We start from the raw sequence: 21,155 nt of genomic DNA, 5'->3' as shown, positions 1-21,155 counted from the left end.
AAAATAGGTTTCAAAATATTTATACCTGCTTTTATTCTCGCTGAAATAAAACAAATAAGCCTTTCTCCAGAGGAAAAAATATTATAGGTAATACTGTAAAAAAAACCTATTAAACAACATTTGGGAAATATTTATATATAACAATAAATTCACAGAAGGGCGAATAATTTTGACTTCAACTGATAATCGTTTTGAATAATCGTGATTACAATTATGACCAAAATAATCGTGATTATGATTTTTTCCCATAATAGAGCAGTCATAACTGTAATATAACCGGGATAGAATCGTTTGTTTTCTCACTACAATCGATCCGCTCCAGAGTTTGTGTCAATCAAGCTGAGACCACCTCGTTTAAGCGAGCTCTGAGTGATTGTTTTGGTGCGGATCCGAGCGTGATTGGTGGTTTCACATATGCCAAACGAACCACGCTAACTGGGCAAACAAGACAGGTTCTGAAACAAAAGTGTAGGTGTGAAAGCACGCTAAGACTCTGATTTTAATTTATAAAGCAGTCCATAGGCTAGCTCCTGATTGCATCAGTGATCTTGTGACACTTTCCACTCCTGCTCGCAGTCTACTTTGGGTCTTACCCTGTTCCAGCCACGCTTCAGACTTAGCATCATGGGTGGTCAGGCTTTTTTCATATTGTTTCGTATCTCAGCAAAATGATGGAATGCATTACCCATTAACATTTGGAATATTGTGTCTCTGGACTGTTTTAAGAAGCTTCCTAAGACTAACCTCTTTAGTCGTGTTTTAATGTGTGATCTGATGTTATCGTACTTATTGTTATATTTACCTATTTATTGCTTTTACTGTTTTATTGTTTTTGCCTTGTACACGCTTTGAGTTTGAGAAAAGTGCATTAAATTAAAATAAAATGTATTATAATTAAATATAGTTTAGTCTAATCTTTCTTTACATTTTTGTTACTTTCAAACACACAATTTAATTACTAATAACAGTATTTACTAGTAACAGCAATACAGATTAAGTGGTAATATTAGAAATGACCAATCACCTTTTAGATGACAAAACGCAGAAGGGATAAGGCTCACCATAGCACAAAGATAAAAAAAAAAAAAAATCTCTGGCTGACTGATGGACACTGTACTTTGAGTCAACTTAACTTACAGTCACAGTTTTGCAACTGACATACCTTGATAAAGCAAGGTGTGAGATAATCAAACCTGAATTCAGGGTAAATATGAAGGGCATTAAAGCTTAGAATCTGGATTACCTCTTTATTGTAACACTGCCTGTTAGAGTCCACCCAGTTGGTCCAGTGGTGGTATAATATCTGGCGGGTGAAGGTTTCTGGCATTTTTGTCTTTTAGTAATTTGACTTGATGACAATTATTATTATACTTTATTTAATTATGAACAAGGTTTTGAGTTGAAATGTGAAGTCATTAAAGTATCTGAGGTATTGTAAATGGTATCTTAAATCATACATTAACCCAACAATTATTTTTACTTTATTTTCTCCAGTGACACCCCAGAACAAGTAACCCATAGGTACAAACTTGTACTTAAAACATATAAAAAGAATCTAAGCATTCGGGATTGCTTAAAAAGGCACAAGGTGGATAAATCTACCTTATCCCTGACAAGTATAATTGCAGAGGTATGTATGACCACAGATGTTGTAATAATTTTAGTGTTGTTGCTAAGTAGTTAAACAAAAAATCTTAGAAAATTACAGCCTGATCTAAATCTTTAGGTGATGCATTTATATTTTTTTGTTAAGATTATTGAGTGATTCATCAGTGCAATCATTCTTGGTATGTATACTGCTGCTGCTAAATTATAGTTTTTTATTATCTGGTTTTATCTTTTTTGTTCACCCTATCTATATCAGAGCATAAGCTAATCAGAAACAATGTTCTTTATTGCAATACAGTTCAAAAGCAGCATAAAATACAGCCTTTAGATAAATAATATTGGAAATACAAATACTGGACATTCACCTTCTTGAAGAGTTTAGATCCAACCCAACAAAACAAACTACTTTTTAATCTGAAAGGGTTTATGACAACTACTGACAGTATCTATTAGTTCAATGAGGGTTGCATAATCTGTTAGCCTGATATTAATTGGTTTCTATTGCTATACCTTTTTAAAATTCTACAAATTAAATTTCTGCACTTGTGATTACAGGTGGCAATTGCTTCAGAGGGAGAACTGTATCAAGTTCCAGCATATTTAAATGGAACAACACTCCAATGCTATTCAAAAGAATTACAACAGTTCCTTGTGAAGAAGGAACACAAGCTGTTGCCTATAAAAAACAAGTTCAGGCGTTGATCTTTGTTTCTTTGTATCTTTCTTTCTTCCTTTCAATTGAGTAAATAATTGCAGCTTTTTTCCATCTGTTCAAGTGTTTATAATTGTTGTGTGATAAAAGTTTGTAAGAAAGTTTGTTTATGAGTTTGTTAATAAATGTTAATAATAAATAATTGTTATTGAAGTTGATGAAATTCATGTTTTTGCTTATTATGGTATGCGCTTTTACAAGTACTTTGAACTTAAAACAGCTATATTTAATTACTGTGTAACTAAAGGGAACAAGGCTTCACTTTATTTTACAACCCGCAAATGCTGTATTTACCCTGTAAATACAGGGAACAAGGAGGGAACAAGCTGGACTTCAATGCACAAGTGTATATTTGAACAGTAAGAACAGAAAACCACAGCTGCAGTTTTAATTGATTGAATGAAAAATTGCACACTACATTTTTCTATTAAATCATCAGCTATTTACTGAAGTGTAACAGTTGGTCCCTCCGTTCTGCAGACAGCAGTAAAAATGCAAGCCTGTTTTAATCGGCATTAAACCCTGACAGTATATCATGCAAAAGTATTTGTTGATAGTGTTGAGGAATTGCTGGTGATGGTGAGATCAACGAGTAAGCTTTCACAAGGTAAGTGGTGTATGAAAAAAAAATAATAAAAAAAATGTATATATATGTATTGAATTGCAGATTTAAAATACATACAATATACAATACAGGTTTGTGAATCTTTTGTTTAGTAAACAACCCTTATAAAAGCCCAAGCACTGAATAAGGGTACTATTAATAATGTACTTAAGCAGGTGTCTGCAGGTTGCACCAGGTTGTGACCACCCTTGCATCGTTCTTTATATAATACTTAAAGAAAAGTACTCCGTAAATTCAATATACTTACGGGGTACTTTGCATGTTGCACATCTGCTTGTTACACCCTTATCATGTAAACATTACCCGTTTGTTCCTTTACACTTTATAGAAAAGTATACTGTAAAATTAATATACTTACACGGTACTTTGCGCGTTGCATGTCTGGTTCTTACCCCCATATTACCCAAGCATTGCATATCCGGTTGTTACCCCCTTATTACCCACACATTACCCATTTGTTCCTTTGCACTTTATAGAAAAGTACACTGTAAAATCAATATACTTACACTGTAATTTGCGTGTAGCATGTCTAGTTGTTACCCCCTTATTACCCAAGCATTACAGTTTGTTCCATTAGACCAACACGTACGTTCATTTTACTAATAGCATACGTACACAAAAGTACACCGTTATTTCACTGTACTTACGTGGTACTTTGCGGGTTGTAAAAGTAAGCGTTACCAAAAAAACATATGAAGAGTTTAGTTACAAAACGAGATATATCCATTTTTAAAAATGTTGGTTATTTGACATTATTATTTAAGACAGTGGTCACCAAACTTGTTCCTGGAGGGCCGGTGTCCTGCAGATTTTAGCTCCAACCCTAATCAAACACACCTGAACAAGCTAATCAAGATCTTGCTAGGTTTACTTGAAACATCCAGGCAGGTGTGTTGAGGCAAGTTGGAGCTAAACCCTGCAGGGACACTGGCCCTCCAGGAGCGAGATTGGTGACCCCTGATTTAAGACATCAACAGTCAAGTTTATTCACAATTCTTGTACATAAAACTATTACTTGAGCTCAGTGAACACAATATTTTCAAATCCAGGATATTTTTTATTTAGTTTTATGTCCATAAACAGTTCATAAATAAGTCAAAAACCATGCCAAAATGCAATATATTTATCCTAACATTGTCAAACATCTTAAATTAATAAAAAAAAATATATATACACATCATAAATATATAAAAAAAATCTATACAAAAATTGATAAGATAATAATAATAAGATTCTGAGTTACTTTTGGCCAGAATGTGCATAACATAACAACATTTTTATTTTTTTGCAAAACGCTATATATCCACCTTATGCTATATTCTAAAAAAAAAGATTAAGTTATGTAAGTTAAGTTAAATAATCAACTTGTAGTTTGTTACAGAAAGAGTGGAGGGTGGCTCCATGTGTGTGATTGTAGCCTAAACTGCGGTCACAGTAGAGTTTGTGTGTGCGAAATTCTGTTGTGCGGCGTAGCGAAAAGGGGCGGGATTAAACTAGATGATTAGACATTTAAAAAGCGAGCAATAGCTTAATGTTTTAAATTTCTGTCTAGAGAGGTCATGTTTTGATCCTCGATCAGTCTCACACAGTCAAGTGATGCAATTTCGCAGGTCAAAGTTCACAAAGCTGACGCATTCGCATGCGTATGAATGGAAATCTAGTCACACTGGAAAGCCCAGTGTGACCGCAGCTTAAGGCTTCATATTACATCAAGAATACATAGAATAAATGCACATCAGGTGTACTCAGATGCTTATAATCCACTGATAACACTGAGAAGTAACTTCCCTGATGAGCACGGTATAGGATGATTTGCAAGTTACCACAGCACATCATGGATCCTAATTTCCTAGCTGAGCTTAGGGCCTACCTTCTTTTGGGTGAACACCCCCAAAAATGCTGATAAACACCAGCGATATTGCATAATTAGGAGAGTATCAAACTTCACTATGGCTAAAAATTGGCATAACTTAAAGATAAATATAACAACTGTCTGCAGTGAGTGCTGCAAGTAAAATGATTGCACAATATTTAGCTGAGATACAACTTCTACAATATAAAAGAGATTTCAAATATGACGTGTAATTACAAATAAAACATCTCAATGAAAATAATCTTTTCCTTATCTTTTTCTCCTAAAAAAAATATATATTTATGTATTATATTAAATATATATAAAATATATTAAATATATATATATATATATATATATATATATATATATATATATATATATATATATATATATATATATATATATATGTTTTTAAATATATATTTTCTGCACATGACGTTTTGTATTACATCAGAAAAATGGCTCTGATAAAGAGACGAAATGTAAAGTTGTGTGTAGCATAGAGGAGGCTGACCAACTTTTCAAAGAATATCATGCAAGCAACATTGGTGCACATTGTGGGCAACTTAAGGCAAGAGATGCGATTTCTTAAAGATTTTACTGGCCTGGCATGTCAGAAGACATTGTGAAATGGGTAAGCTAATGCACTTTATGAATACTTCAGTTCACTGAATTTATGAAATCAAAAAATTGCATTACTTTTAACTTAATTCATATTATCATTGTTTGAGGTTTCACAGTGCACTGTTTGCCAAAAAAGCCGGAGATATCTAAGACACAAACCAGATTAAATTCCAATCAAGGTACTACATCCATGTTTCTAACGTTGTTTAATTGTCAGGGTTTTTGTGCTTTCTTTGTCTCCCTCTTGTGTCTGTTTATTTGTGTGCAGTTACACCTGTTACCAATTCCCTTGTTTCTCCATCCTCATTGCTCTCACCTGCTCTCCCTGATTATTTGTCTATTCAATCTCCCCTTCTCCCTCGTTCTGTGCTTGATAATTGTTTGATGTCAGTAAGCTTTCTAAGCTACTTGTCCTACCTCTATCCATGTTTGTTGAGTCTTGTGAACTTCGTCTTGTCGTGCTCTGTCTCTACCCGTTTGTTGTTTGTTCCACTGTGCTTTGGCTCACCTCTACTCTGCCCACAGTCTGTGCTTGAGTAAAGCCAATCCATACAATCTCCTGCCTGAGGTCTGTTATATTATATTCAACAATTTTGATGAGGAACCTTTGTGTTCGACCTGCCAGCATCGCCCAGGAGAAGGCCCTGTACTTTGACTGCCTGTGTTTTATGTTACAAATGAGTGACTCTTTCTCATAAACCCAAGAAAAGGAGTTTTGTCTTTGGTTGAAATAAACTTTGTTGAATTTCTCCCTTGCTCCTTCAGAACACTGATATAAATTAAACTTTTGACAACAGTACAAATGTAAGATTTGTATTAAAGGGATATTTCACCCATAACTGAACATTCTGCCATCTTTTATACACCCTTCACATGCTTAAAACACATTTGCATTCCTTTATTCTGTTAAAGGAAGATATTTAGAAAAAACAAGTGACCGAAAACAAATGATGAGGTAATTGTCATATTTGGGTGAACTATCCATGTAACATTTTGCATGTATCTAACAAAATGTCTTATTACAGTCCAAATGTTAAAAGTCAATGCTAACCTTCTGTTTCTGTCTGGTTTGACAGACCAATGTTCCATTTGAGCTTGTTGGAGTGGATTTGGTAGGGAAGCTGGTGAAAACGGAGCAGCAAAATCAGTATATTTTAGTCATCATAGACTATTGCACAAAATGGGCACAGGCATATCTGCTCAAAACCAAATGTGCAGCAGAAGTAGCACAATCCATTAAAATTTATATATAAGTTTGAAGTCCCCAAACGGATCTTAACAAATCAAAGAAGGGAGTTTGTCAACAATGTAAGCATTTGTATCCTTTTTTACAAAAAATGCTTCAAGTTTTCATTCTATGTATTTACCTTTTATGTTTTAGTGTTATTAGAGTACTTGCAAAGCTAGTGGAGGACAAACCCAGCAACTGGAACCAATATTTAGATACAGCCATGTTTGGTCTGCGGACCAAAAAACAGCTTACCTGTTACTTGTTTGGGAGAGAAGCAAGATGCCCTTCTTAAGTCCCAGAAAGCTATCAGGTGAAAAAATATTTATTTGTTTATAATTTTATAAAAAGTGCCAGGTATATATTTTCAAAGCTGTATATAGTAAATGCAAATGAAGATAATATATTTCTCATTAACATGTTGCCAAAGGTTGATTCTTCATTCTAAGTAGAGTGCTGTGAGGAAGAGGTGGCTGTTGACATCAGATGCCATGAGAACATTTTGCATCTAGTGGAGAAAAACACAGAAAAAACCCACAAAAGAACTAGACGGCGACTTTCAAAAAGGCAACGCCAATGCCTTGAGGTGGGGGACATAGTATGGAGGAGAAATGTTAGCAGTGAACAACGAAAGGGAGGAAAACTTGACCCTAAATATTTTGATCCCTTTATGGTGACCAAAATAGATAACAAATGTGCGGTCCATTTCAACTCTATAGGACAGTCCACGCAAAGGGTCAACATTGATCATTTGAAACTCCACCATGAGGAGAGGCCAACAGTACCTAAAAAATCAGGAAACATCAGTTCACCTCTTAGCCACCTCAGCCCCCATTTTCAATTCAACCTCAAATCACTTCAAGTCTGTCCACCTCAGGATGTCTGTTGTCCAGATGAGGACATTTGGCCTTCTCCTCCTCCATCTCCACCTCCTCCCCCTCCACCACCTCCACCTCTTTCTCCTCCAGCAGGACAATCCTCTGTCCAATCTGGTCACAAAAAAAAAAAAATGTAAATAACTTGGAAAATGTAACTTGGACCTTTTTTAGCTTAAAATGGCAAATACATCAAATAATCGATTTCCTTCATTACTATTCCTTTATCACACAGCGATTCAAGATGCATGGGGAGAAAAAAATGCACATGTTCTGCTTTCCCGCATTGATAATTATAAAACTCTTACTATGACATAGTTGGGACAGGTCCCAATAAAGAAGTTGAGAGTGAGGTAAAGAGAGATTTGTCTGCATGGCATGTAAGTACACGTTTCAGTAATGCTTTCCTGTTAATTAACATTTCTATATGTCTAATGTTTAGGTGATCAATGCATACATGGCCCTTGTTGTGAAAAAACACAATTTTGCACAAGAAAAAAAGCACTTCATATTAATAGGATAGAGGAGGGAAAGGGCTCAAGATTCAAGGTAAGCATATAAGAACTGTTTTTGCTCATCTACTGAAGTTACCTCAAGCCAAACTCAAAGTTTATGTTGTGAATTTTATTTTATGTACTTACACTTGTGTCAGGCTTTGTGTGATCATCATTTTATGTGTAGTTTTGAAAGCTAATAAATTATGTTTGCCTTTTTAGTGTGATCCAACAAAATACGCTTTCATGTTGGGATCTGGCCATGAGCCTGGGCACTGGATACTGGGAGTAAGATCAAATATTTTGATCTATTTACTAAGCTTTGAAGAGAAATACTGTACCATATTTTTAGTAGCAGTGAAGGTAAATCCAAGTTTACAATTCTACAGGTAATCTTTTCTTCTGAGAAAAGAAGCCTTGTATTGGATCGCCTCGGAAAGGATTCTGGCAAAATCAAACAGTGTTTGGAGTCAACTAGGTAACCAATGAATTCATAAATGTAGAAACGGTCTCATTAAAAAAGGGATTTTTTGAGGGGATATGTATATATAAAACAAAGCTGCCAGGTGTCCAGCCAGCACAGAGCCTCACAGCCTCCAAAATGATGCCACCTCATATGGTATATTTGTCCTAAAAGTAACTTTGCTTTTATTCTGTGTTATTGTAACTGTAGCATTTCAAATAATTATTCACTTTAATATATATATATATATATATATATACACACACACACACATACATACCTTTCACTATTATATATATATATATATATATTAATCACACCACAGAAAATGTATATTAAAAATATTGCAAAATTAAAAAAATGTTAATTCTATATTACACTTTTGAGATTACTAATTGTCAAATAAGAATTGTCATGGTAACTACCCCGCCCCTCCCCCATTGACTAAGGGTGCTTTTACACCTGTGAATCGATTCAGTTGTTCCGAAACAGAGATTACAATTGTTACATTTTTGCTCTTTGCTCTTGGAGCGGTTCGCTTTCACACTGCAAAGTTTCTAATCGGACCAAAAGAGTTAAAATAAGTCATGTGCGAGTAAACTCTCCTCACATTGGTCAGAGTGTCAGGGTTTATTTTGCAGCGTCCCGCTCAGCTGTCAGGAGAGGTGGTGGTTTGGTGGTGATTGACAGGGTGCGCGCGCAGAGAGATGCGGTGGGGAGGGGTGAGAAGGGTGCGCGATGATGCCTATTTGAGGACCGGGAGGGAGACGCGAGATTACCAGGAGATCATCACTCGTTTGCAGGCATCCGGACTCGCGAAACTTCCTGCCCTACTCATAATTCTCTCTTCATATAGCCGTAAGCCTATTACATATCCATAAAACACTGTGATATAACCGAGCTCGGATCGGATTGCTTTCTCACTGCAATCGAACCACTCCAGGGTTCGTTTCAATCGAGCCGAGACCACCTCATTCAAGCGATCTCTGAGCGATTACTTTGGCGCGGAACAGAGCGCGATTGCCCTCTTCACATATGCCAAATGAACCGCGCTAACTGGGCAAACGAGACACGTTCCGAAACAAAAGTGTAGGTGTCATAGCACCCTAAGACTTAATTAATCCTCCATATAGTTGAACTTAATTCTATCTTTTGGTTCAATAGATGACCTTAGTGAGCTGTGACTCTATTGTGGGGAAAATAATATAGAAGTGGGAGACCAAGGAAAGAAAGGGGAAAAGCACCGAAAACCACCACCTTGTTCTTGGGTAAGGACCTTTCGAAATAAGATGGTCAATCTCAGTGCTCTGCCTAACCCTGGGAGAAATAACATGTATTATTTCTTCATTACAGATTCATTGTGACACGTGTGACCCTGACCCCACAAAGCCGTACAACAGTGCAGCATGTTAATCCCATACTCTGTCTTAAGTTAATAGTTCAAGTTTTGTTAAATTAAATGTTATCTTGAATTGAACCTTTTTTTTTTAATATACACAAATAAGTAAATAAAAACATTTTATTGCAAATTTAAAGTATGGACTTTCTGTTTTAATTTGTGTGCCTACATTCTGTCTAACCAGCATTTTACACACATTCACAACATTTCAGAATATTTTCTTTTAAATTTAAAAAACAATTAAGAAATTGTATAAACCTATTTCAGGAAACATTTGAGAGGATCAACCGTAATCTACGTAACTGCTTATCGGGGAAAAAGAAGGCAAAAACATACTGATTTATTTATTTTAAATCATAAAATTAAGGTAAAAACGTGCTGTACTGCTCATATTATAGTAAAATGGTTCTTGGATGGGCTGGTAAATAGATATGAATTTAACATCTTTATATCAAAGGCAAGAAAAATATATTGAACGGAGAATGATGCACGCTGATATAGTGTTCACGGGAGCCTAGTGCGTTCACGTGATGGCATGTACGCTGTTTGCGTGTCCAATCCCGAATAAGGGAGCCTTTTCAAGCCAACTGTGAGAACAGCGCCTACTAGGGTCACAGAATACGAGTCACAGAATTTGGTGTAACACCGGTACCCACATGAACAATACCTTTACTTTTTTTCCTTTTAATTTATACAACTCTTGTAATATTTCAATAACTAAATCTTGACTACAGTCTGAGTGTTTTGTTTCAATACTAAAAGAGCAGAATTACAATCTGAGCCAACTAAACTTTCCTTAATTCCCACATTTTTCACCCATTATAATTATTGCCAACATTTCCCCAACTTTCCCTAATTGACCTAGTAAATCCTTAAAATGTCACTAAGCGGAATACTCGCATCTTAAAAAATATGACGGTGTGAATTGAACAAAGCACTGCAAAGCGTTTCACGGACCAAAGAGCCCAACTAAATCAGTCCCTCACTCCATTACGGTGACACAAAAAACACCTAAATTTCTGTTGGATCTTAATCAGATTATGGAAGTCCAAGCAGTCAGTAATAAGTGTGTGTCTGCTGTTGTTTGTGGAGTCGTTTAATGATCCTCTGCTAAGACTGAAAGTGTTTTATTTTACTTGATTTTATTTAATGCTGTAACTGAAGTCACTGTTTGTGTTTCTTGTTTCTTTCCTTCAGTGATTGTGATTATTAACCGCAGGTGTTCATCAGTGTCTGAATTCCCTCATTAGTGTTCATTAACTCTGTCAGGTGAACTATATTGGTTAACTAGTTGATGGAATAGTGAACAAGGGCACAAAGTGTGATTTCAAACACAGACTTCAAAATGTCGAATCTGAACTCTGTTAGCTCAGTTTTCTGTTTTAGTGAAAAAACATTATTTTACCATAGAATCTGACCATTTTTAACAGCAATGTTTTACAGTGTCGCTCCAACAACTGTCACTCCAACTGTTCAGCTACCCTTCACCTCCCTGCATCAGTTTTCAGCAAGCCGTTCTTTGAGCAAGCCGTTTGAGCCATATAGTAAAGACTCCAAAAGAATTGAATCCAACCCCGTCATGGGGGCACACCTTTTTTTGCTGTGCTCTAGTAAACACAGCAGAAATTCCAAGTGTGGAGGAAAGCATGTGCCTCCAGGCAAGTGGACTTGGGGGGAAAAAAAGTGAGGTTTTCTGATGTGCATTGCACACAACAGAAATTCATAGATATTGCTGCAGATGCCTCCCTTCTCTTAAACATTCTGGAGGCTTTAAATAATGTGTTGCTGCAGGAGCAAGCAACTCATTGATATTATTATGCCACCAGATGGTTATTCAGTAAACTTTCTCAAGAACAGAAGCAGTTTAAACAAAGCTGTGGCGTACGTTGTTCCTCTGCAATGTAACCTTCCTCTGAATGGTGATCATCAAAAGGTAGGTAATGTCAATAACTTTTTGTTGTGGGTTATATGTAAATTTTCCCTTAGTGTTGTTGTGAATTACATTTTAGGAAGACAGTATGGGACAAGGGGAGCCTTTGCAGCAAACATGTGTGAACTGCAAACAGGTAGTTCCACTATATGTTATGGAAAGTCACAGAATACAATGTAACACAAGGTAAGACAGAGTCAATCCTGAAACCCTATGTATTATTGCCAGAGAACGGCTAAGATTTTGTCCACAAACCTTTTTAAAATAGGAATACTGCTCAATCTAAAGTAACTTTTGGAAATATAACTAACAGTAGGAATAGTATAAAGTACATTGTAATGATCTTCCAATTCAATTCTATTCCCATGTCAATATGGCCATTAGTGAGTAAGGGTCTGTCCTCACCGACTGCATTTTTCCACTTTACCACACGGGTTTACCGTTGTTTTCTATGTGAACACATGGTTGATGGACATGCTTGACTTTTAAGCTTGAGTCTTTAGAAAGGCCATGTATGTGAGCAACGTATTTTTTAGACTGTACAGTCATAACTTATTTTCAGAGCAGTGGGCCAATCAGAAGTAATCATAGGTGGGACAATCGTTGCCAGTTTCTGTTTGCACACACTGTGTGGTGGTTTCCAGTCAGGTATGTAGGCATGCGTGCAGAGGGTGAACTGTGAACCATAACATGCATCACAAACACACATGAACGGCAATCATTTTTCAAAGTCTGTTTTCTTTTTTTTCAGTCAATGTCACCTCGTCAAGTCTTTAAATGACACTGTAATGTAAATGCTAGTAAACCTTGTGTTTAATAAAATAAAAAATAAAAAAATAAACATGCGTTTGAAGGCTTCGGCTATTCTCCGGCACTTGCCGACTGTTTGCAAATTCAAGACCATGGTGTTTCCGAGCGACCAATCCGTTTCTGATTAATAATAGCCTATGCGTAGCCGAGTTCAAGTTCAAGTTGCTTTACTGGCATGACATTCAGTACAGTATTGCCAAAGCACTTCAAATATGAAATATATTAAAACAATTGAAAAATAATAATAATGATAATAATACAGATAAGGTATAATGACAAAAAACAATACATTTGATATATATAACAACAACAATAATAATAATAAAAAGTTTAAATTATTTAAATAAGATACATGAACTTACATTAACCATTTCTTATGGTGTGTAGGGTGTATACATATTTTGCAGCTAGTCTAAATGTCAATTCGTCCTCTCTCTCAAGTTCAAGTTGTTTTATTGGCATGACATTCAGTGCAGTATTGAAAAAGCACATCAAATATTCTGTTTATTAAGGAGGTTCCAGTTGTCCCAGAAATTGTTGGAGTCAACAGATTCTTCAATTGTTTTGAGCTGTTTTTGGGTGTACTCTACTTTCTAATTGTGTTTTTATATTTTATTAAGCTCCTCGTAGTACCGAAGATGTAAATCTGTATTTTCTGGTTGCCTGTGTTTTGATTTGCTAGTTGTCTTAATTTTTTTCTTATTGTTTTAACCATGACTGAAGTTAAGGTTTTTTTCTTCTTCTTCTTTTCAGCAGCAGCAAAAGCCCCTACCCCTCCACAATGGAGGCGGATATGGCTGAGGTTGCCCGTCGCCTCAGCCAGCGGTGCGAGCTGCATCCCGGGACCCAGATGGAATTTCGCAGCTTCTGCGTGGCCACACTAGTGTGGCCACACCATCTGGGTCCTGGAAGCATTAGGGAGCTTAAGGTAAGGCCAGCGCCAACACCCTTGAGTCGCGTTCAAAACACTGACTTGTTTGCTTGTTGAGCCCTGTAACAGGCCTCATATCTGTTCTTGCGCTCTACACGCACAGGTGCGGGAGTGGCTGGGCTGGCGGCCAGAGGGAGACGCTGTCATTCTGACGCTTCCCAGCAAAGCCGTGAGCCTGAGGCGGAAAGAGGAAGAGGCAAGTTGATCCTAACCAAAGATAATTACCATAAAACAAAAACAAAAAATGAATGACTAAAACTGTCTGGTGAGAAATGCCAATGTAGAACATTTTAATTTGTGATTAAACTGATGAGCGCGTATGTTGTAAAGTGTAACATGTCTCGTGTGTAACCTATGCACCTCTTTCTTTTGCCGCAGTGGCTGGAGTGCTATTTCAGGCACGTCCAGCCACTCTGCCTTAAGGCTCAGGCTTCGGGAACGGATGACAGAGGATGCTTCTTCCTTGGAAGCGTCAGGACTCCCCCTCACTAACCCCACCGCAGACATCCAGCACCTGAAAGCAAAGCAAGTGTTCTTATCAGCTATTAATGTTTTTAGCCTGTTATTTTGTGTGTAAATTTCCACCCATGCACTTTTCAGGAATTACATATACATGCATACATACATACATACATATGTATCGGAACTACTTTCACTCAACAACACCGAGACTACACCAATCGCTGCTTTCCTCCACTTTATTCAGTCCTGGAGAAGACAATTAAACAAAAACATGTTGTCTTCTGCCTGTACTGCACATCCGACCCCCTCATCAATACACAGCATCATTGTCTGGTCGAATTAATTATTTTCTTAATAATATATGTAATTACATTTGATACATTTTACAATTTATACACAATTACACACAATCTCTTATAATTTTAAACTTTTAGAGATGAGAGATTTAAAATGTACAGGTTTAAAATGTTAAAATTTACAGTTACAACAAAATGAACCTATTTCTTTATCATTAGAAACTAAACTTAACTACATACAAAAATATATGTGTGAAAATTACACACAACAGAGCCACCTGGTGGACAACTAAAAATGTGCGTTGAGTTAAACAAAATGCAAACATAACAAAAAGACAGTAAACCGTACCTGGAGAAGACAATTAAACACAAACATGTTGTCTTCTGCCTGTACTGCACATCCGACCCCTATTTACACAAAATAACAGTTTTCGCACTGAGAAACAAAGCAACATGAAGACAAAATGAATAGAGGTAAAGTTGGTTTTATATTCGCACATTCGTTTATTTAGAAGTCTCTATATTGTTTACCATGTTACTTTGAATATTGGAGTGGAATTAGCATGCCAGTATGACTTGAAAACAACATTAACACTGTTTATTTGACTGTGAACAATGTTGTACTTTGATAGTCATTGGCTGCTTATATGATTTCACTATTTAGATTTTGCAAATAATACTTTTTATGAAATTATATATAGAGGTAAAGTTGGTTTTATATTCGCACATTCGTTCATTTAGAAGTCTCTATATTGTTTACCATGTTACTTTGAATATTCGATTGGAATTAGCATGCAAGTGTGACTTGAAAACAACATTAACACTGTTTATTTGACTGTAAACAATGTTGTACTTTGATAGTCATTGGCTGCTAATATGATTTCACTACTTTTCCAAATAAAGAGTTTGCAAATAATACTTTTATGAAATTATATTAATAAGGAAAAAGTCTGAATGTGCGAATATAAAACCAACTTTACCTCTATAAATTATATTATTAAGGGGAAAGTCTGAATGTGTAAATATAAAACCAACTTTACCTCTATACAAAATGGCGATCTGCCATGCGGTTAGCACTTTTGTTAATCTCTAGAAAATATAGTATGTATGTAATATAATACATCATATAATATATAATATGTAATATAGTTTTCATAAAATGACAAAACACTTGCTTTAAAACGATAAAAATATGGAATACACTCAGGAGCAAAGCTCTGCACAACCTACCCTCATCAATACACAGCAGCATAGTGAGGGGGGCAGGGGAAAAGACGAACTACGGCAACACAAGAGGTACAAAAAGGGGCGATGTGCAGGTTAAACATTGCCATGGTAAATAAATGAAAATTACTCTAAAATGTGTTCTCAAAATGATAAAATTCACAAATATAAAAATAAAATCTTTAAATAAATAAAAATCACAATATAATTTGAAAATGTTATAATTTTAACAGAGTGCAATTGTAACTCTGTTACACATACATACTTACTAGAGCTGCACGATTCTGGCTAAAATGAGAATCACAAATTTTTTGCTTAAAATAAAGATCATGATTTTCTCACGATTCTGTAGATGTAAAATAAAGGTATGGTAAAAACAAACAATGACAATATTAATTCGAATAGCTTGAATTGGATTGAAGTGTTTGATTTTCTTCAGAGTTACTCTCAAGTGTTTTGAAAAACAAATGTGCTTAATTGACCAATTCACAATCCATAGTTAACCAATCAGGGCCTATACCTGCACAAAAAAAGCACCAAAAGTACAGCGTCCGTTACGACCTGAGTGACTCTCACACACAGACACACCAGCGACACACACGCAACACATGGCTGCAATAAAGGTAAATTTTATGATTTGTGTTATCAACACTTCTTATATATTCGAATGTTTGGGTAACTTGTGTATTGTTTGCGTCTATATTGTAACCTAATCGTTGCGTTATTTGATGCCTCGAGCGCTTTTCATAATGAATCTCGAAGCTGCTTTGCAGAAAGTGTAGCTTGATGTATCAGAGTGACGCCAATGTTTGTGATCATATTTTAATTGGGGCTGTAACATAAACGTTAGATTCTTAAGACTCTGGGAATTTTAGTGCAGAGCTGGAGTTCCCAGGGGCAACGTTAACTGCATTTGCGTATATTCACGTACAGCCTTATCTATAAACTTTTCCAAATAATGTCAGAATTAATGTCATTTCCACGCTGCATATATTTAACCTGGATGTTTCAATCATTCTTGTTATGTGCAGCCAAAAAGGTATTGACTTTGATCCACGCAAAATAGAAATTTTGAAAAATAATGCATGAAACAAGTTAACTTAAGTCATTGCTTAAATGTGAAGATGCGTGTATTTTTTAAAATCCACCCCACAAACACACCTACATGTGCCTGAGGTCAGAGGAAGTGACAGGGGGATTTGACTGTAAGTTTGTTCGAATATTTTAATTCATTCATTCATTTTCTTTTCGGCTTAGTCCCTTTATTAAGTCCCGGGGTCGCCACAGCGGAATGAACCGCCACTTATCCAGCACATGCTTTACGCACCGAATGCCCTTCCCGCTGCAACCCATCTATGGCAAACATCCATACAAATTCATTCACAACAGACAATTTCAGTCTACCCAATTCACCTGTACCACTTGTGTTAGGACTGTGGGGGAAAACAGAGGAAACCCACACGAATGTGGGGAAAACATGCAAACTCCACACAGAAACGGCAACTGACCCAGCCGAGGCTCGAACCAGCGACCTTCTTGCTGTGAGGTTACAGTGCTGTGCCACCGAATCACCCGTAAAAGAATAATGTGCTGTTTTTAAAATTTTACAAGCCCTGGTAGCCATTTGGCATGCAAATTAGGGGGAAGACAGATTTTTAACCTACTTCAAAATATCTTTGTTTTTGTACAAACATTGATTGCTCAAATGCGCGTGTTCTTCTCAATATTTTTCAGAAAGGAAAGGCTCCCGATCACAATAATGCTAAAGAGATACCACACACCACCCATTTGCAAGATGAAAATGTGCCAGAGCTCAAAAGAAGAAGATTAAGTTTTTTTTTTTTGTTTTTTTTCCACGAATATCTTGATTCGTTCATTTTCTTTGAAAAAACAGCAGCACGAGAAAGGAGGAAGTCAGAGTGTGGGAACACTGGACCTACGCTTTCAAGACTTATTTGACATGGGTCTAGTGGATTCGAACACCTTGGATGTAATGTAAATGTGTGGTGGGAGGTACATTTATGCGGTTGTTGAAAATTTGTTTGTATTTATGTTCTTCACAGAAAAGAAGTCAAAGCCAGTGAATTTCAGGTTGAAAAACAGTACATGGTTTCATTTTTCTTTTGAAAAAAACTGAAAACGGGTCTCACAGACCCGGACACCATACAAGGGTTAATAATCCGGGGTCGCCACCGTGGAATGAACCGCCAACTTGTCCAGCACATGTTACATGCAGCATATGCTTCACGTATTCATTCTTCAAAAGAATAATGTGTTTTAAATTGGGGGTACATACTTCAGAATATCTAATAGTTTGTTCCTGTACAAACATTGATTGCTCAAATGTGAAGATGCGTGTGCTCTTCTCAATATTTTTCAGGACAGACAGTCTGAGCATGTTGGGGATGTTACTGAGAGGAGGGAAAACAGCCCAAAGCCACATACAATTGTGAGCTAACGGACAGCGACTGAAAGAGAGATAGAGATTGTAAGTTTATTAAAATTTATTCATTCATTTTCTGTTCGGCTCAGTCCCTTTATTAATCCGGCATCGCCACAGCGGAATAAATCAGCAACATATCAAGCATCCTCGTTTTTTTTTTTTTTGTTCCTGTAAAAACATTGATTGCTCAAATGTGAAGATGCGTGTGCTCTTCTCAATAATTTTCAGAAAAGCCAGTCTTCCCGATGTTGATTCTGTGAAGATGCACGTGTCATTCTGAATATTTTTCAAAAAACACAGTATTCTCATGTCGTTGATGTTACTGAGGAGCCACCACAGCCCAAACCCCCTTACAAATGTGAGCGAGCATATAGCATCTGACAGAGAGATTGTAAGTTTATTAAAATATATTCATTTATATTATTTTTCGATTCAGTCCCTTTAATAATCCGGGGTCGCCACAGTGGAATGAACCGCAAATTATGAAGCATCCTCATTTTTATTTCTGTACAAACAATTATTGAAATTATTGCTCAAATGTGGTGATGCATGTGCATGATGCGTGTGTTCTTCTTGTGTCTTCCGATGACAGCGATGTGACAGTAACGCGAGAACCCACTCCACAAAGAGACCTACGTATTCCTGAGCTGAAAAGAACTGAAAGTGTGATCGTGAGTTTCTTTGAATATTTTAGCACATTTAATTAAACGCACATCTTTGGAGACTTGATATGAAAAAAAAGTGTCTTAATTTTAAATAGTGACTTTGTATAGCTACAGTCAGCATACACCAGTCCCGGCCGCGTTTTTAAATTGTCAAAGGCAATCCTGTTGACTAGAACATGTCCACTGCACTTTGTCGGCTAAGGGCTCCATTTTGACAGTCCATGCGCAGGGCTCAAACGCATTCAGGGTGTGTTAGAATCCACTTTGGCTAATATAAGGGCGGAAAATTTCGCTTTGGGCCGTGCCGCATGATCTAAAAGGGTTGAGCTTATTTTCTTAATGAGTTATAGGTGTGTTCAGAGTCTCACCTCCCATTCCCTTTAAGAGTCAGTTGCGTCGCGCCATGGTGCATATGAGCGCAAATGCATTTGCTATTTAAACAGCTTGGCGCAAATCGTCAAAAAGCACCTCTTGCGCCAAGCGGAAACTAGCAAACAACTATTGCGTCGTGCCTTGCACCACATTGCACCTGGTGTATGATAGGGCTCTTAATGTGTTGCAAATTAAAAGTGGCATCGTTTCTATAGTTTTGACACTGAAACTTTCACTTTAGACAGACCTTTATAATTTTAGGATGTTGTTGGTCATGTCACTTCTGGTCAAAATATTTAACTTGTGCCTTTTATTCATTCATAGCTTAGCAAGAAAATCCTTGGATATGGTACAGAGGAGTCTAACACAAGTTCAGAGATGAGTGAGGATGACGGTAACCGTTCTGGCCAGGATGTCAGTAGCAAGAAGGAAAAGGTAAAGTCAGCAGCAAAGTCTCCACTCCATCCATGTTTGATAGTGCCATTGCGTATTTCGGTTTAAATCGCCTCATGAAAAAAATATTACATGTGTAAGCATAATAGCAGCCATGCACGCGTGCTAAACAACTCTTTGGGTTGTTCGTAATGTAGCAGCACCCAAACAGCAGCTGGGGAGACTTGCGCCAGTCACTAAATCCAGCATAGGTGCTCTCAACCCTCCGCCACATTCTGTCTTTATGTTATGCACTGTGTTTTTCATTAAGTTAACTGTGCTCCATGTGCTCGGGTGTTGTATCAAATCTGACCCCGAGGACAAATCTGACACATAGCAGCTCGCAGCTATCAACTACAAATTGTAGACGTGTTGCTGTAATACATGGAGACTAATTGCAAGGATTTTATCATTTTTTTTATTATTATTACTGGGTGACGTGCATGTAAACATGACAGATTTTCAGCCATGAACTAAACTTAAGCAAAAAATGTGTGTACAACTGTAAAACAATGAATCAAACTGAAGACCATATATTAATTACTTTTGTTTTGAGTCACTTTTTCTCTAATTGCATTTTTATCCTTTTCAGGACCCAGACAAAAGTGTTCCCCGGAATAAAATTCAGGCAATGGAGGAAATCCTGATGGACTCCTTTTTTTTTTTTTTTTTCCCTCCTCTCTTTGCGTCTTTGTTGACGACAACGTGTGCATGGCAAGCTGTTTTGGCATTTATCTATAACCTATACACGTGTCTATTTTCATGTTACAAGTGCTTAATTTTTAGGTACAAGTGTTTAATCTTTGTTGAAATCTAATTCTACATGCAAAAACAAAACTTTAACGTTGAAATAAACGTTTAAGACAATTCTTTGTTGTATTGAGTTTTTACATTCTGGAAAATGTCGCTATGTCTCCATCAATTGTTATGCGCATCTCAGAATATAAATTTAAAAAAAAAATGCTTGATGGAAAGCCAAGATGCTCATACGTTGTAAAAATGCATGCACAAGTAAAAAAAAAAAATAAAAAAWTTTATATATATATATATATATATATATATATATATATATATAAGTGTCAATGTCACTGCAGTGACATGCAGCGCGACACTGAGTGACACAGGTTACTACACATGCCACTAGCGAGTGACACATGACAGTGGAAAACCGGACGTGCCACCGGAAGTGTCACTACACTCAGTGGCATGTGCCAGTGTCATCTGTACGTCAGATGTCGTGTCACTCCATGTTAAAACTGCTACTGTGAATCCGCGTTCAAGCGCACACAATAAGCTAAAACTCGCCCCAAGCACCGGCAAAAACAAATAACAATGAATGTGTCGAGGAAAGAGTAAAGACATATCTTAATTATTTATTAATAAACTTATTCTGAGTCAGTGTCGCAAAGATCCTGACTGACAATCTCCTCTTGGACTCGCCTTTAGAAATTCATCTTTACATGAAGGAGTTTTTTTGTTTTATTTCGTCAAGTAATAATTTAAAGCTTTCTATAAATATATTTATTATGTCTGTGAGGCATATACATTTTGCTTCATTTTGTTAAGCGCTCCTGTTCAAAAACCAGACGACAGAAAGCGCATAATTTTGGTTTTCTTTATTTTATAAAAACGCTGTAACGTTTTTTGATGTATTACTCGTACTTTGTGAGCAAAAATGACGGATAACTTTAAATTGCTCCCACTGAA

The 21,155-nt window shown here is 36.6% G+C and overlaps 4 protein-coding genes across 16 annotated transcripts in view; 2 read left to right on the top strand and 2 right to left on the bottom strand.

Moving 5' to 3' along the window:
• Nucleotides 1-21,155, bottom strand: part of zgc:174653 — a 954,986-nt gene that overhangs the window by 17,046 nt on the left and 916,785 nt on the right. The gene's annotated exons all lie outside the window — the stretch shown is intronic.
• LOC108183924 (uncharacterized) overlaps nt 1-21,155 on the top strand; it is a 667,181-nt gene that overhangs the window by 409,249 nt on the left and 236,777 nt on the right. The gene's annotated exons all lie outside the window — the stretch shown is intronic.
• Nucleotides 1-21,155, bottom strand: part of LOC110439424 (uncharacterized) — a 326,082-nt gene that overhangs the window by 258,164 nt on the left and 46,763 nt on the right. The gene's annotated exons all lie outside the window — the stretch shown is intronic.
• LOC108183637 (uncharacterized) lies at nt 10,308-20,316 on the top strand. Of its 2 annotated transcripts, XR_011010941.2 has the most exons (7): nt 10,308-13,551; nt 13,658-13,750; nt 13,933-14,079; nt 17,917-18,024; nt 18,572-18,650; nt 19,341-19,451; nt 20,041-20,316. XR_011010941.2 is itself a non-coding variant. In XM_073948039.1 (5 exons), the coding sequence occupies exons 1-5, from the start codon at nt 11,661-11,663 to the stop codon at nt 14,044-14,046; spliced, it is 645 nt and encodes a 214-aa protein (XP_073804140.1). In that variant the 5' UTR covers nt 11,255-11,660; the 3' UTR covers nt 14,047-14,091. The 2 variants fall into 2 exon arrangements, 1 of the variants encoding a protein (XP_073804140.1); XM_073948039.1 differs by lacking the exons at nt 17,917-18,024; nt 18,572-18,650; nt 19,341-19,451; nt 20,041-20,316 and having other exon boundaries at nt 11,255-11,816; nt 11,893-11,999; nt 13,377-13,551; nt 13,933-14,091.

The sequence above is a fragment of the Danio rerio genome, chromosome 4 (genome assembly GCF_049306965.1).
Source record: "Danio rerio strain Tuebingen ecotype United States chromosome 4, GRCz12tu, whole genome shotgun sequence".
Lineage (NCBI taxonomy): Eukaryota > Metazoa > Chordata > Actinopteri > Cypriniformes > Danionidae > Danio > Danio rerio.
This window is presented reverse-complemented; position numbering and strand designations above follow the sequence as displayed.

Bases quoted from the DNA above. Each gene is read 5' to 3' on its own strand.
- LOC108183637 (XM_073948039.1), top strand. From the start codon at position 11,661: ATGTGTTGCTGCAGGAGCAAGCAACTCATTGATATTATTATGCCACCA. The intron at 11,817-11,892 runs GTAGGTAATGTC...ATTACATTTTAG, and splicing joins TGAATGGTGATCATCAAAAG to GAAGACAGTATGGGACAAGG. The intron at 13,751-13,932 runs GCAAGTTGATCC...CTTTTGCCGCAG, and splicing joins TGAGGCGGAAAGAGGAAGAG to TGGCTGGAGTGCTATTTCAG.